At 56.2% G+C, this 15,607-nt stretch overlaps 2 protein-coding genes across 6 annotated transcripts in view; one reads left to right on the top strand and one right to left on the bottom strand.

Annotated features, from left to right (window-relative positions):
• The first annotated feature begins 2,454 nt into the window (after positions 1-2,454).
• G6PC3 (glucose-6-phosphatase catalytic subunit 3) lies at positions 2,455-6,865 on the top strand. The gene is made up of 6 exons (XM_060645952.3): positions 2,455-2,845; positions 4,737-4,843; positions 5,224-5,314; positions 5,513-5,631; positions 5,822-5,963; positions 6,197-6,865. The coding sequence occupies exons 1-6, from the start codon at positions 2,628-2,630 to the stop codon at positions 6,558-6,560; spliced, it is 1,041 nt and encodes a 346-aa protein (XP_060501935.1). The 5' UTR covers positions 2,455-2,627; the 3' UTR covers positions 6,561-6,865.
• Positions 6,866-7,244: 379 nt separating this feature from the next.
• HDAC5 (histone deacetylase 5) overlaps positions 7,245-15,607 on the bottom strand; it is a 38,578-nt gene continuing 30,215 nt past the window's right edge. For 4 of the 5 annotated variants that reach the window (XM_078437091.2, XM_078437088.2, XM_078437087.2 and 1 more), the window contains 14 exons: positions 15,358-15,523; positions 14,365-14,498; positions 13,636-13,756; positions 13,120-13,169; positions 12,843-12,950; positions 12,380-12,435; positions 12,143-12,230; positions 11,071-11,190; positions 10,716-10,813; positions 10,419-10,537; positions 9,662-9,795; positions 9,255-9,339; positions 8,959-9,124; positions 7,245-8,879 (listed from right to left, as the gene is read on the bottom strand). In XM_078437091.2, coding sequence (XP_078293217.1) covers positions 8,840-8,879; positions 8,959-9,124; positions 9,255-9,339; positions 9,662-9,795; positions 10,419-10,537; positions 10,716-10,813; positions 11,071-11,190; positions 12,143-12,230; positions 12,380-12,435; positions 12,843-12,950; positions 13,120-13,169; positions 13,636-13,756; positions 14,365-14,498; positions 15,358-15,523 — 1,485 coding nt within the window. In that variant the 3' untranslated portion in view covers positions 7,245-8,839. Of the gene's footprint in view, positions 8,880-8,954; positions 9,125-9,254; positions 9,340-9,661; positions 9,796-10,418; positions 10,538-10,715; positions 10,814-11,070; positions 11,191-12,142; positions 12,231-12,379; positions 12,436-12,842; positions 12,951-13,119; positions 13,170-13,635; positions 13,757-14,364; positions 14,499-15,357; positions 15,524-15,607 lie in introns of those variants that run through there. The other variant, XM_078437086.2, reaches the window with a different exon arrangement.

Below are 15,607 nucleotides of genomic sequence, written 5' to 3' on the forward strand. Positions count from 1 at the left end.
GGCGGGAGCCTAGGTGGAAAAGGAAAGAAGAGGAAATAAAGGAGAATCTGAGTGTTTGTGCAAGTGCGCCCGCTTGGTAAAGTGCTTGCAGAGTCCATTTTAGAAGTTAAAGGTAAATAACCTACGTTGAACGAGAAGGGGAAGGTGGAGGGAGCTGCAGTCTCCATTATGTGCCCACGTTGACACAAGAGTTTAATGAATGAACTCTGTATTTTACATATGACGAATCCCAGACCCGGGGGATTTAAGGAAATTTGCTCAGAATGATTATACCCAGTCACAAAGTGGCAGTGGAAAGAACACTGGCTATAGGATTAGCTAAACTGGGATTGGGATCCCAGGTCTGCCACTTATTAAATTCTATGACCTTGAGAAAATTACTAAACCTGACCCCGTATCTTTATTTCTTCTGTATTATCACTTACTGATGATCCAACGATCTTTTGAGGTAGGAATCAACATCTTCCTTTTACAGATGAAGAAACTGAAGTCTTAGACTAAACTTGGCCAGGGTCGCACAACCAAAAAGAATTCGGTCTACCTGTTCCCCAAGATGGTTCTATTTGATGCTCTACTGTATTAGATAATACCTTCTAGAGTAGTTAGGTTAAGTGAGATAATGTGTACAAATGAATGGCATGTAGTAGGTCTTTAATAAATGATCCTCCATGATCACCCATCACCCTTGGAACTCAAGATGCTTCCCCATCTCCCTTCTTGCCCTCTCTAGAAAGCCAGGCAAAGGGCAGGAATTACAAAGATGGCCTTGGGGCAGGAGTTTTGCCCCTCCCCCTACTAGTGTCCATTCTGATCTATGACAGTTTTAACACATAAGGTGTATTTCCCAGCCCTGTCATCACCAGATTCCATCCCTAACCCACCTACCTGCCTACATCCCACCCCCACCACCCCCATAGAAATTCTGGAGCCTCATGTATGAGTAACAATAGGTTGAACTTTCTCTAGGTGGAGGCAAAGACCAGCCCTGGCACTACTTGAACACAGTTCAAAAGTGTTTCCTTGCCCTTCAAGAGACATCAACTTCCTGATGTTGGGCATATATTAGTCCAATCATTTAATAGGAATAAATATACTGATGCCTTTTAGTTGTGGTATTTCAGAGAACTTTCAACTCTGACCCCAAGTCACATGTAACTGCCGCTCCACTTTTTATATGGCATTGTGATTATAGTTTTCATATATATGACTGCCAGGTACTGTTAGGAAAAGCTTCCTGGAGAAAGTGAAAAAATCTGAGACCTGAAGGACACTCAAGATCTCTAAAAGGAGACAGAGCCTGTGGATTTCAAGGAACATAAAGTAGCTCAGAAATATTATGAAATGGAGTGGTAGGGGTAGGCTGGTAAAGGTTGTCTGGCTAGAACCTGAGCAAACTTTCAAAGACCTAGAAAATGTAGGCTTTCTCCTTGGGGCAAATGAAAAACAGCAAGGGAGTGAAGTAACGTTTATATCCAGCTTCCATTCCCCACACCTTTTTAATTAGTGAAATTAATTTCTCCCCCAAGAAGAACCATATTTACATTCTCATTTTCATTCACCCAGCAGAAAACTCTCCAAGAACAAAGTTGCTTGAGGTGGGAAGGAACTGGGGAGCCACTCAACAGTCTCCTCCCACCCCAACTCTGCCTCTAGGCAGGACCTCGCCTAGAATAGGTGAGGATTCTATTTCGTGTGTGTTCCTAGAGAGGATTATTCCAGATTTTGCCGTGGGTGTGTGCCCTTCCTCTTCCCATGCCAACCCAGCTACTACCTCATGGTTTACCTGCCCAGCGGGGTTTTGGAAGGCAAGGAGGGAGGTAAGGCAAGCTTAGAAGTGGAAGTGAGACTTGGACTGCTTGCTATGTGTAAGAATTCGCAAGCGTTTAGGTTAGACGCCTCAGAATCAAGAGGCTTATCTGTCAGCTTCCAAATCAATAGCGGACGAATTCGGGCGGGAGATTCTTGGGCTGGGGGAGAAAGGCAAGGGCCGATTAGCGGTGTCCGAAAATGTAGAGCCCCGCTTCAGCGCCGACCGGAGATGCCTGGCTCCTCGGAGGAGTCTCCGTAGCGCTCTCTCCAAGAAATCTCAGAATATCTTTGGAGGGCAGCGATACTGGAGAAAAGAGGTCTGGTCTGGAAGGAATCCTGACCTTGGAGATTACATATCCATCTTCGCAGCAGCAAAGCAAGAACCCTGGGCACGTCGCCCACCCGCAGGTTAGTCCTTCCCTTGACCCGGAACAGCAGCGGGAGCCGACTCTGCGCCCAATGCCCACGTGCCGGCAACAGCAGCCACGTGGGGCTTTGCGGAAACGCCTTCGCAAAGATTTGTCCCCTGCGCTGCCCAGTAGAAAGGAAGACCCGGGTGGAACACTAGAGGAAACGGTACCGGCTAGAGGCCGGGCTCGCGCGAGTCAGGGACTACCGGGGGAGGGGGGGGGACGGGGGAGGGGCGGGGCTTGTGCCGGTCGCTGGCAGGGGGCGGGGCCTAGGGCTCCGAAAGGTGGGCTTTTGGACGGCAGCGGGGAGAGCAGCATCCTCGTCTCCGAGGCGTCTCCGAGGCGTCTCCGACACTCCTCGGCTTCCACCATAGAGCAAACCCCCGCCCGGCCGGTCCCTCGGTCGCCATGGAGTCCACGCTGGGCGCGGGCATCGCAATGGCCGAGGCGCTGCAGAACCAGCTGCCTTGGCTGGAAAACGTGTGGCTCTGGGTCACCTTTCTGGGCGATCCCAAGAGCCTCTTTCTGTTCTACTTCCCCGCGGCCTACTACGCCTCCCGCCGCGTGGGCATCGCAGTGCTCTGGATCAGCCTCATCACCGAGTGGCTCAACCTCGTCTTCAAGTGGTGAGACACCGAAGCCCTCGGCGTCCTGGTCCCCCACCCCCAACGGCCCTGAGTCCTGGGCAAGCCCTGATCTCCCTCAGCAGGTGCCTCAAAGGCTCGGACCTCCCCCACCACCCCGCCCCACTGAACCCATGGCCTTAAGATCTCTTCACCCCTACCCCCGGGTCCCTGACTTTTTCCTTTGAGCATCTTCATGCATTTTGGACTCAGACCTAAGAGTCCCCATCTTACTCATGAGACCAGTGTTTCTCAAACAGGCCTGATGGGAGAAATCACCTAAGGGGTGCAATGCAACATTTAAAACGCAAATACCTCATCCCACCGCAGACATACTGACTTAGAAATTTAAGGGAAGGGGTTGGGAATCTGTATTTTAAGAAGCATCTGTGGTGACTTAAGTAGCAAAAGGTCCTGCTTGTCAGCTCACTCTTTCATTCATCTATTCATTCATTTGACATAGTTGTTAAGAAGCATGCTTTGTGCCAGGCTTTACACTAGCAGCTAAGGACAGAGGGCTCAAAATTTAAGGTATGTTTCCCCAGACCATGACCAGCAGCATAGGAAGCACTTTGAAAACTTGCTAGAAATGCAAGATCTCAGGCCCCGGGCCAGAGCTTCTGAATCAGAATCTGCATTTTAACAGGGACCTCAGGTGATTGCAGTGCATAGTAAGACTTGAAAAGCACTGCCTTCCAGGGAACACTTTTCTTCCTTCTCTCCTTCATTCACTGGTAGACTTCACACAGACTTAGAAGCCAGGAATCCCAGGCAAGTGGGTGGGGCCCCCAGGCCTTATCTCTTTGTGCCACCTGGTCTCTCTCGGGTGCAGCGGGGAGCTGTGCCTCCCCTCACCTCAACCTCTGCTGCCTGGGGGAGGGAAGGGAGTTCATAGGAGACACTTGAATGGGCTGGAATGACTTTGCTGAAAAACAAAATAGGAATTACCTTCCCTCCCACTCTTCCCTGCAAAGGCTTCATTCCTCCTGAAAATGGAAAAACAGCTGTCTACTCATTTCCTTCTTGCCTAACTGCCCTTTGCTTTGTGCTCTCTCCCCGCTCAGAGTCCGTATAAGCCTCCCCCTCTACTGTTCCCGACAGGACAGACCACTCCCTTGGGTAGACATTCTCAATGCCCGCCCCCCCCCCCCCCCCCAACAAGTGACAAAGCTCCTATTCATTTCCTAAGTGTGTTTTGAGCACCTGGCGTGCGAACCTAGTGGTGAGGAGAGGCAGGTGCCTTTTGTCTCCCTCCCCAGCAGCATCTTTCTGCTCTCCTGCCTTTCCTCTTTCTGGCCACAGCAGCCTCGCCTCTTCAGGATGTGGTTTCCCAGGGTCCAGTGAAGTCACCAGCCAGGGGACTTTGAGCTTTTTGTCCTCTTTATTCTTTCTCAGCCTCCTCTGTCCATTTCCCACTTCCGTTCTCAAACAAGAGAGTCTCACCCAAGGAGTTCACATGTAGGTAATTCAGACTGGAGTTTGGGAACTGGAGAGAGGAAGATTCAGGAGGGTCAGTGGGGAGTCTGGGAGCAACAGAAAGTCAAGTCCTGGGCTCTCTAGGAATGGGAAGAGCAGAGCTGGCCCTGCAGTGGGAGGAGTAAGAGCGGGACTAGTGAGCATTTCAGAGCGTTCATGTGCATACACACACACACACACACACACACACACACACACACACACACACGATCTCTTTCCTCCTTATCACTTCTTTAAAAATAGCATGTGTTCTTCTGTTCCAAGGTGAAAACTCATGGCAAGGTAATGCACAGACTTGGACTCCCTTCCCGACTCCACCCTGCAGGCCCTCCAGAGTACTCCCGGGGATCCTTCTGCTCCCGCCTGTTCCCCTGGCTGCGTGCGCATATAATGTCATCTTCTGTCTGTTCTCTTCTAGGCTTCTGTTTGGAGACAGGCCCTTTTGGTGGGTCCATGAGTCTGGCTACTACAGCCAGGCCCCAGCCCAGGTCCACCAGTTCTCTGCTTCTTGTGAAACTGGTCCAGGTGGGAAGCCCCAAATCTCCCTGTCCCAGTGTGGTTAGGGTTCAGTGAGTGTTTCAGGGTACTTTTCAGCCAGGGTGGCCTAACCAGAGGCCCAGCCTCTCAGTTACTGACCCAGAGAGCTAAGAAACCCCAGGAAGACTGATCTGAATTCCAGAGGAGGGCACCCAGGCTAGAGTGCCAGCTGCCCACCTTGTTTAGAGTAGATCTGAGAGACAAAGCAGAAGCCTGAGAGCGGTGGCCTCAGGCAGGGGTGAAGAAGGCTTCAGGGCAGAGAGAGCCGTGGACCAATGCAGGGGGTGGGCAACGGGGTTCAGCTATTGCCAGGGGCTCCTGGGTTCCACCCTCATCCTCTCACCTCAATCTTCTGGATCCTCTGGCAGGCAGCCCTTCTGGACATTGCATGATCACGGGAGCAGCGCTCTGGCCCATAATGACGGCCATCTCTTCCCAGATGGCCACTCGGGCCCACAGGTACACGTTGGCATTGCCTACCAATGAGGACAGGGGTGATGGTGCCCTGGACCCAAAGAACGCAGCAGCAGGGCAGCCTGGGAGCTGGAGTTCTGGGGACCCTGGGGGCATTTGGTCAAACCATGAAGTGCTTGGGTGCTGAGGGAAGCCAAGCTGTGTGTGGACACCCCCTGAACCGTTTGCTTTTCTTCTTTGTAGCCGCTGGGTGAGGGTGATACCTAGTCTGGCTTACTGCACCTTCCTACTGGCGGTCGGCCTGTCCCGGGTCTTCCTCTTAGCACATTTCCCCCACCAGGTGCTGGCTGGCCTAATAACTGGTGAGCAACTGGGGCAACATGGTGGGCCTACGGGGTGCCACTGGCAGTGGGAGGACCCGTATAGGATCCTCCCATCGTATAGCTGACCCCAAGGCCCTTTTATACCTGTCTATTCTGCCAAGCTGCCCTTCAGCTCAGGGGGCTCATATCCCCCAAACTCCCTGAAGCTGCTGTCACCTTACTTCCCTAGGTGCTGCGCTGGGCTGGCTGATGGCCCCCCGGGTACCCATGGAGCGGGAGCTAAGCTTCTATGGATTGACCTCACTGGCCCTCCTGCTGGGTGCCAGCCTCATCTATTGGACCCTTTTTACACTGGGCCTGGATCTTTCTTGGTAAGTCCTGCTTTGAAGTTTGGGCAGGCCGGAGCCCGTTTTGCCTCACCCGTACCCAGCCCGGTGGGTCCCTGGTTTGTCGTAGCCAAAAAGGAACATGTGACCTGTTCACACAGACTCTCCTGGGGTCACAGCACAACATGGGGGTAGACTCCAAAGGGGCTGAGAGCCATTGGCCCTCTAGGTTCCAGAGGGGGGAGGTCTCTCCTGCAAAGACCCCCTCCTCCCCACAGGTCCATCAGTCTGGCCTCCAAGTGGTGTGAGCGGCCTGAGTGGGTGCACTTGGATAGCCGGCCCTTTGCCTCCCTGAGCCGTGACTCAGGGGCCGCCCTGGGTCTGGGCATTGCCCTGCACTCTCCCTGCTATGCCCAGGTACGGCGAGCATACCTGGGACATGGCCAGAAGATAGTCTGTCTTGTGCTGGCCGTGGGGCTGCTGGGCCCCCTGGACTGGCTGGGCTACCCACCTCAGATCAGCCTTTTCTATATCTTCAATTTCCTCAAGTACACCCTCTGGCCATGCCTCGTCCTGGCCCTTGTGCCCTGGGTGGTGCACACGTTCAGTGCCCAGGAAATACCACCCATCCGCTCTTCCTGACTTCAAGTGCCTCCTATTGCCACTTGCCCCGCCCCCCCCAAAGCCAACACTCCGTGATCTGTGACCTCCCTCCCCACTCCAGGAGGCAGCCCCATCCCCTTCCAGCTCCCACAGGCCCCGGTCGTCCTCAGTCTCCCACTTCTCCAGCATCTGGTCTTCACCCCAAAGGGCCTTCTTTCTCCCAAAAATGCCGGTCCTTTTGCCTTCCCCTGAGTCCCCGGAGAGCTAAGGCAACATCAAGACCAGTGGGGTCCTGTAACACTGTGAGGGGTTCACAGAGGCCCCAATAAAAGCCCTTGAATACATCTGGATTTCTTTTTTGCCTATGCGCACATTTCCATTGAACTTGCCTGTGTGTGTGCAAGTGAGACCCTTGCCAGGCCACCTGTTGTACACTCCCCCTCCCCCTACAACGTTTGTTTCCAGAGACCCTCAGCCTGAGCCCAGCATCATCGGCTAGGCCACAAGAGAGGTCCCGTGAGATGCTATGGCTACATTCAGTGACACCTTGTCTTTAATCTACAGGACAGAGACTCCACTCCCTCCCACCCCAGCCTCCTGTTTCCTAAATTGGCCAGTCCAGGGGCTGGAGAAAAGAAGAGCCGTTTTTTTTGGCCAGGGTGGGGAATGGGAACCTCTACTCCATTTGGAAGCCCAGAGAAGAGAGACATCAGCCCCAGAAGGCACTGCCAGAAACAAGTTTATTTACATAAGGACACACAGTTTAACAGATTACAAAATACTTAACTGAAATCCATATCCAGGGAGACAAAGCAAGGAGTGGGTTTACATGAGAACCAGACCAGCCATGGGAGAGAGAGAAGGGCCTGGAGCTGGGGCTCGGCATGGAGAGGCCTGGTACACTGGGCCTAGCCCCATCCACATCCCCCAGGAGGATCTAGAATACACTAACAACACACAGGACACAAGCACGCAACGAACCAGTGGTGGTGGGGCTCCTGCCCCTCCCCTGGCTCCCTCAACCCTACTCAGGCCCCCATTAGGATAATATGTAAACAGACGGTGGGCGGGGGGGGCCCTCGGGATGGGGCAGAAAAGAAGCGTATGTGGTGTTGACAAGAGGACCGAGGAAGACGCAGCCCCCTAGGAGCCACTTCCCATCTTTGGTTTCCTACAGGCTAGACGGCATTCCCTAGGCCTTGCGGGCCCCCAGCCCCTCCTGGTCTTAGCTCCCTTGGGCTAGTGGCCAGGAGAGGCAGCCCAGGAGGAAGGGAAGCTACAGGTGAGGGCAGACTCCTGGGTTCTGGCCCTGCCCCCTTCTAGAAACCCCACTCTCACCATCCCCAGGCTTCAACGTAAAAGGCCCCAGAAGGGAGGTGGGCCAGTGACCACTGGATAGCTGGGGAAATCTAGTCCTGAACAGCAAGGGGGCTCTCACCAGCCTGGAGGCTCCACCACCCCCGGCCCTTGCAGGGACCACCTCCCCGTCCGCAGGCTGTGCCAGCAGAGGGGCAGGGAAGCCCACAGAGTAAGGCTGAGAGCAAGCCTGGTTCTAAGACTCCTCCTGGTCCCTCCGAACCCAGGAGTCCAGCCCCATCCCTCCCCACACACTTTGACCCTCTCCAACCCCTGGGAAGGGCAAAGAGGTCCTGAGGAGTATGAGGCCAGACAGCCCTGCCCACAGACCACAGGCCCACATCCTAGGGCACAAGTCTTCCCCCGGTGCTGAGGCCAGGAGAAAGGAGGAGGAGAAGGGGTCTATGCAGAGATGGTGAGGACAACAAAGAGGGAAAAGGGTGGGGAATCGCGGGGTGGGAGCCCACCTCCCCTCCACTCTGTATCTTAGACTGTAGAGCAACCTTCCGGATCTTCCCCTGAGGTTGGAGAGGGGAGGAGGGTGAAATTAAGGCATTTCCCCCAGTTAGCTGAAGCCAAGGCACCAAACTTACTGTTCCCTCCTCACTTAGCGAGACTCCAAAACTAGAAGGTACTATCTGGGCCCCACACCCACTTTAAGCCGGCCCAGTCTCCAAGGTGGAAAAGGACAGAATGCAGAGAAGCGGGTACGGGACACAGCATGGAGGTGAGGCTGGAAAGGGTACCCCCGTACCTTTCAGGGGGAGGAAACTTCTAGAGTGGAGACGTGGGTCTTGCTGGGGGGAGTTGGGCAGGAGGCCTGAGGCGGCTTAGAGGAGCAGGGGGGGGCGAGGCTGAGAGACCCACACAGCACACGTTGTTGAATGTGTGACTTTTTGTTTTTAATAGAAAAAATAAACAAAATCACAATGATGAAGCCCAGAGGGACGGGGGCCAGGGTGTCACAGGGCAGGCTCCTGTTCCATGGGCTCCTCTGCCGGCCTGTGGGAACAAGCACAGGGAGGGGCATTGAGGTGGGGGCACCGGCTTGGGTGAGGGCAGAGGTCAGGAGGAACCTTACCTGGGGCTGTGCTCCCGGGCTGCAGCAGCCTGGGCCTGCTCGGCCCCCACCGACAGCAAGGCCATGGCGCTCACAGTCTCAGCCTCCTCCGTCTCCCCTGCCTGGGCCTCCCGCAGGGAACGGCCTAGACCAGCAGCGAACCTCTGTACGCAGCTCCAGTGTTTGCCTGTGGACGAGGGGTAGACGGGGATCAGGGAGGACAGAAAGCATACTACATCCCCAGCCCTGGCAAACCCACAAGCTTCTGCCCCTTTGGCAAGCCGAGGTCTGAGCCTCTCTGCCTTGTCCCCACGCACTCTGGATCTCGATGACTTTCTCTAGCGTGGCCACTGCGTTGATGTTGGGCTTTTGTTGCAAGACTGCCTCGTCCAAGGGCTGCAGCTGGCAGGGGAAAGAAGAGAAGGCGTACGGCTTATGGTGGGGAGTGGGTGGCGGTGCCTGGCCCTCTGAGCACCCCATTCAGCCCCAACCATCTCCCGTGACAAGGGTAAACAGCAGAAAGGAACCCTGAGGAACCCAGGAGGAACCCTGAGTCAGAAAGCCCTCCCTAGCCACCGGGTGTCTTTGGAACCCAGGAAAACCTTCCCAAGGGTGCTCAGTGCTGCTTAATCAGGAAAGGGGCCCTTCCTTACTGGCCTCTCCCTGGGCCCTCACCCCCTGGCTTACTAGTCCACTTCCCCCAGTGCCTCCCTGCATCCCTTACCTCCACGCTGAGCAGAGCTGAGACACAGGCCTCAGAGGCATCACAGATGGCGGTCAAGTCGTGGCCTCCCTCCAGGGCCAGCACCACCCGGCCCCCTGCCAGCGTCATCAGCTGCCTGGTTAAGTGGCCAAAACCTTTAGGGATGGGCGAAGTGAGGAAACCAAAATGGTTTGGAAAAAAAAAAAAATTCAAAAGAAGATAAGAAAGGAGAGAAAAAGCAACGTGAGAGGAGGAACAAACAGCACAAAATAAAATAGTAGACTTAAACCCAGATATATATCCGTGATAAAATTCAATGTCAACGGACTAAATGCTCCGTTAAAGGCAAAAGACAACAGGGGAGCCTGACTGGCTCAGTCGGTGGAGCATGCGGCTCTTGATCTCAGGGTCGTGAGTTTGAGACCCACATTGGGTGTAGAGATTGCTTAAATAAATAAAACTTTTTAAAAATCTTAATAAATAAAGACAAAACAGAACGAGTGGGCTAAAAGAAATTCCAATTATGTCATGAGGAGCACCACCGAAACATAGGGATCAACAAGTCCCACCCCTATGGCTCTGGGAGGAGATCTACCCTCTGCTACCCCACACCCACATGCCTGCCCGCCACCCCAAGGCCAAGGTTGGCAGAGGGAGTGGGAAGCCCCTCCAAGATGATTCCACGTCTTGGACCTGCCCCTCCGCTTTCCTCCTCCCCACCTCCGCAATGCCAGTCTATTCCTGCTCCACGCCCTCCCTCAATCCCCCAGCAGCTCACATCTGGCGGTGACAGAGTAGCCACCCAGTGGAGACAGGTGTCCCTCAACAGCATCAAACCCGGCAGAGACCAGGACCACGTCAGGTGAGAACTCGTGGGCAATGGGCATCACCACTGTCCTGCAAAGGGAGGGCCCAAGCTGACCCTGGCAGGTGGCTAGGCCAGGCCTCCCCTCACTCTGTGTTCCCCCCCCCCGAGACAAGACCCCTCACCCACACCAACCTGAGTGCCTTCTGCCCCTCCCATGGCAGGGCCCAGGGGGCTCCCACCCTGCCCTTGGCCCTTCTCAGTGCCCACCTGAAGGCCGTTAGGTACTCCACATCTCCGATGGGGGGATCCACACCTCCCGTCCATGCCACGTTCACATTGTACCCCACACCTGGCCCTCCGCCAACCTGGCAGTGTGGTGGGGAGGGGTTATTCTCACTGCCTGGGGATCCCAGACATCGGCCCCGCCCTCAGCCCTGAGTCCAGCCCTTACTCCACTCACTGCTGCTCTTGGTGGAGGGACAGTTGGCCTGCGTGGTCCTCCCGCTAGAAGCCCGGACTCCCTGGATGTCAGCACCACCACAGGCCTCCCTGGCTCCCTGCTAGGTCCCATTCTGCTACCTCCCCAAGGGGCCCCATATTTGATTGAACCCAGGAACTGTACCTCTTCAGGAGCCCCAGAGCCTGGAAAGAAGTTCCCGTTGTCATAGCGATGCAGGGAGATGTAGAGCACAGACGGGTCATTGTAAAACGCTTGTTGGGTGCCATTGCCGTGGTGAATGTCCTAGACGGCAGAGGTGGGAGCGTCAGAAAAAAGGTCCAGTCTCGGGCCCAATGGTCAAAATTCCACTTGCCCCCCACCTCCACCCTATGGTGAACTCTGGGGATGCAAGGCAGCGTGTTCTGTCCGCAACAGTATCTCCCCACACTTCTCTACCCAGGGTCTGTGGGCCAGAACATGGCACGGTACAGAAGAGATACAAAGCCGTGGGACGAATACGGCGGGTCGCCCTGCACCATTGTCCTCAACAGCGTGGAGGAAAACCTTAAGGCTAGTAAGGAACCGAAAGCAGATACACTCCGAAGGACCCAACTTACGTGAGTTTTTAAGCCAAAGTTGGGCTTCAAAGAGTCCTCATCTTTGATGAGCACTGCTCCTGGCTACTTCCCAGTTATGGGGAGTGGCAGGTGCCTTTCCCTCTGCCGTGAGAGGCGGGGTTTGAGAAGTGGCGCCCAGGAGCAAGAGCAGAAGTGCTGGGGCCAAAAGGTCTCATCCGAAGCACAGTGCCAACATCCCAAACTCTGTGACTTTGGTCGGCTATTTCACCCAACAGCTCAGTGTCTCTCCATTTATAGAAATGCGCATCCTGACTCCTACCACTCGAGACGAACCACGAGCAGTACCGTGTGTCCTGGCACACAGCCAACCCCAGTCAAGAGTACCTCTAGCAACGGTGGCAACAGTCTACACTGCTCACGGTAGAAAATCTTGGTTGCTTGAGGCTACAAGGTCGGGGCCAAGGTGGACTGGGGCTCAGGCCACTTTTGAGTCTCTCTTAGCAAGGAGGGAGGCCCATGGGAATGGGAGGGCTGGGCTGATGCTCCAGCAGGAAGATACAAGGTAAGTCATCAGGCCCAGCAGCAGTGTGGGCACCTAAGGAATAGGTGGCAGTGTTGGGGGGGGGGGGGGGTGCCTTCCTGAAGGCTGACCCTGGTCCCACCAGCCCCCTGCCTACCCAGTCCACGATGAGAACCTTGCCCACGTTCAGCTTCTGCTGTAGGAGTTTGGCTGTGATGGCTACAGAGTTGAAGAAGCAGAATCCCCTGGTGGGTGGGGGGGAGAAAAGGATGGGGGAGGTCAGCTTTAGCAGACTGTTTACTGCATGAGCAAAAGATACACATCAGCTCAGCTGAGAGGGAGAGGGGAAGGGAGGACGGCAGCGGGTCTAGGGCAGGGCGGGCGTGGCACTCACATGGCTGTGGATTCCTCTGCGTGGTGTCCTGGGGGCCGGATGATGGCAAATCCATTCTGAAGAGGTGCAGACAGGGGGACGGGGACGACAGATAGACAGGCAAGGTGGCCACAGAAGGGGTGGACGCAGAGGAGAGAAACACAAACCAGGCAGGGAAGAGAACACAGGTCAAAAACATGTATCCCACACACTAAGAACACAGCCGCAGGCCACGTGGGCAAGTAGACACCACCTCTGATCTCAAGAGACCCACGAGAGCATCAGATGTTAGTGCCTCTTTGCCAGTCCCTCTTTACCACTCACCCCCCCGGCTGGCCCGGGAGCCATCACCTCCCCCCCACTCTGGCACCTGAGAGTTAAGGTTGCCTGCTTGCTCAGGGGAAAGCCAAGGCTGCCCCCGTCCTCTACCCCTGAGGATGCAGGACCAGGCCACGTGATGCCGAGGCCCCAGGCACACACTCACCTTGAGCTCTCCTGCTGCCACCTTGAAAGCCAGCTCTACCAGGCAGCCCACTGCCATGCGCACGGCACTGGAGGAGTGCATCTCGTTCCACACAGTGTCACTGTCCACCTGCGGGGGCAGGAGAGCAGGCTTCAGCGTGCCCCCTGCAGGGGGAGGGCAAGAATGGGGGTGGGCACCTGGACAGTGGGCCAGCGGCCATGGTGGGCGGGGAAGGGGGGTGGGGGGCAAGAGCTGGGAGTGCCGCCCATCCATCCCTACTGGCAGGTGCCCTACTCACCCCAATGCCCCCACAAGGCAGCATGGCATACATCTTCTGGCTGATGGGACCTGCAAGGAAGAGGGACAAAGCTACTCTGGAAGTTGCCTCAAGTGCCAAGGCTACAGGCTGGGGCCTCCAGAGGGCAGTGAGCTCCAGCACCAAAAAAAGAAGGCCAGACCCAAGCACAGGCCTCTGCACCCCACGCCAGCTGGGAGAGGTCTGTCCCCTGTCCTCTGGCGGGAACACCTTACCTCTGGGGCAGACGGCGGGGAAAAAGGGGCATGGATCGATTAGGGAGACGAGCAAAGCCCTCCCCCATCACTAAGCCTGACCTGTCACCCTCCACCCTCCTGCAATGCACCCCACCCACACGGTGGTCTATGTGAATGGCGCCCCCTGGAGGTGTGCAATGTGGCGGCTGTGCCACCTCGGCCAAGGGTATGATCTGTGCCCACTGGGACCCACTTGCCTACGCCGACAGCTCCCTATCCCCCAGGGCAGCGCACACAGCCTGCCCCATGCCTGCTGGCTCACCAAGCAGCTTCTTGCTGTCAAGCTTCTGTCGGTTGAGGGGGCTGGTCCCATAGAGCAGGGTGTGGTATTCGGAGTGCACCGTCTGGATCTCGTCCAGTGTGGCTTTGCGACCCCGGATCCGCTGTACGGGAAGCGCAGAAGAGGCCAGTGAGGGGATGCACTGAAGGCCCAGCTCTCCCTGATGCCCAGACCCTCTCTCTGTCCTACCGCCCGGGACACATGAAGCTGCTTTCCGGCCTTAAGAGATCCAAAGGATTTTGAGAGAGTACAGTAAGACCTTGCTTTGGGAACATACTTTGTTCCGGAAACATGCTTATAATCCAAAGCACTTGTATATCAAAGCGAATTTCAAGAACCATTGGCTCAGTGGTGATCATGTGACGTTCGGCGTCCCGTACCACTCGTATTGCAAGACATCGCTTGTTTATCAAGTTCAAATTGATTAGAGGCGTCTTGTGGAACACTCGCAGAACAAGTTCCTCACAATCCCAGGTTTTACTGTATGCCCTGGCCCCCCACGTACCCCAGTCCGGGACCACCCCCGCTCGGCAAAATGCACTATGAGGGATGGAACCGAGAGGTGGCTGAAGGGACTGACCCTGAGGTCAGGGGTTGAAACAAAAATGAGGAAGACACAGAGAGAGGCCTCATGGACACAGAGACACAAAGGCCTGGGCTGGGTTTGGGCAGTGGGGGGCAGGGAGCTGGAAGAAGGAGAGGCTCCCTCACCTCACACTTGCTAAGCAGGCCTGTCTCCTGCAGCCGAGACCAGATGCTCTGGATCCGGCCGGCATGCTCAGGGTGCACGTGTGTGTTCCCGCACATGCACTGATGCTTCAGCATGAACGTGTCGTAGACCACACCTGGACCGGAGACATACCCGTCAGCCAGCACCGCTCTGGGCCACGGCAGCCTGGCCACTGCCATCCCCGGCAGAGCTCACCAAGCTCTCCCCAGTCAGCCCTGGCCCCAGTACCTCCCCACGGCCACCCCGGCCCCACCCCAGCCGCCTTCCCACACACCGGCCCCTCTCCTCTCCTCGCGCGGTTCCTTTCTCCCATTACCGCCCGTCAAAAGCCCCCCCTGCTCCTCAAGCCTCAACCAGCCTGCCCCTGAATGTTTATGTATTTATTTGGAGAGAAGAGAGACAGAGAGAGAGAATCCCAAGCAGGCTCTGCGCGGTCAGCGCACAGTCTGATGCGGGGCTGGATCTCAGGTGAGATCATAGACCTGAGCTGAAATCAAGAGTCAGACGCTTAACTGACTGAGCCACCCAGGCACCCCCCCCCCCCGCCCCCCCGCCACTGGTTTTGATTTCTGCACATCATGCTCTCAACACTCTACTCCCTTCAGGGCACATCCACCTTTCCCCCTTCTGTCACAGCCCGTGTGCCGTTCCCCCAGCCCCCCACACCCCACTGGTGAGGCAGGGCCATCCCCAGGCAACTGTGCCCCCTCAGAGCCCAGCATAGGGCAGCTTCGTGTGGGAAAGCTTTCTGGAACGGACTGAGGCCTCACTTTTGACCCCACAGGGAGGAGGACAGGAAGCTAGAAGGGCAGGGACCAACTGAGACAGTGAGCTCTCTTCACCCAGGGCCCCAAGGGCTTATGCGGCCATGGTGCGAAAAACAGGTGGTCCCTCAGCGGGTCGCACGAGGCTGGACACGATGCACAGGCACCCTGGCACACGGTGGAAGGACAGCTGGCGGGGGTGGGGCTCACCTGTGGTGAAGAGGTGCTTGGTGGGCTGGTCTGGGGGGCTCTTCATGCCCCCAGGGGCAGCAGGTGAGGACTGGGTGCGGCCCAGGGCCTGGTGGGGCACAGTGGCCAGGCTGAGGGGTGCCTGATACACCTGAAGGGGCTGCAGCTGCTGGGCATCTGAGAACACCTGGGCAGGAGGAGAGTGGGAGGGAGCGTGAGACGCAAGTGAGGGCAAATGTCCCGGGCCCCCCAAAGGGGCCCCTGTTCCAGT

This window comes from Panthera onca, chromosome E1 (genome assembly GCF_046562875.1).
Source record: "Panthera onca isolate mPanOnc1 chromosome E1, mPanOnc1 haplotype 2, whole genome shotgun sequence".
Lineage (NCBI taxonomy): Eukaryota > Metazoa > Chordata > Mammalia > Carnivora > Felidae > Panthera > Panthera onca.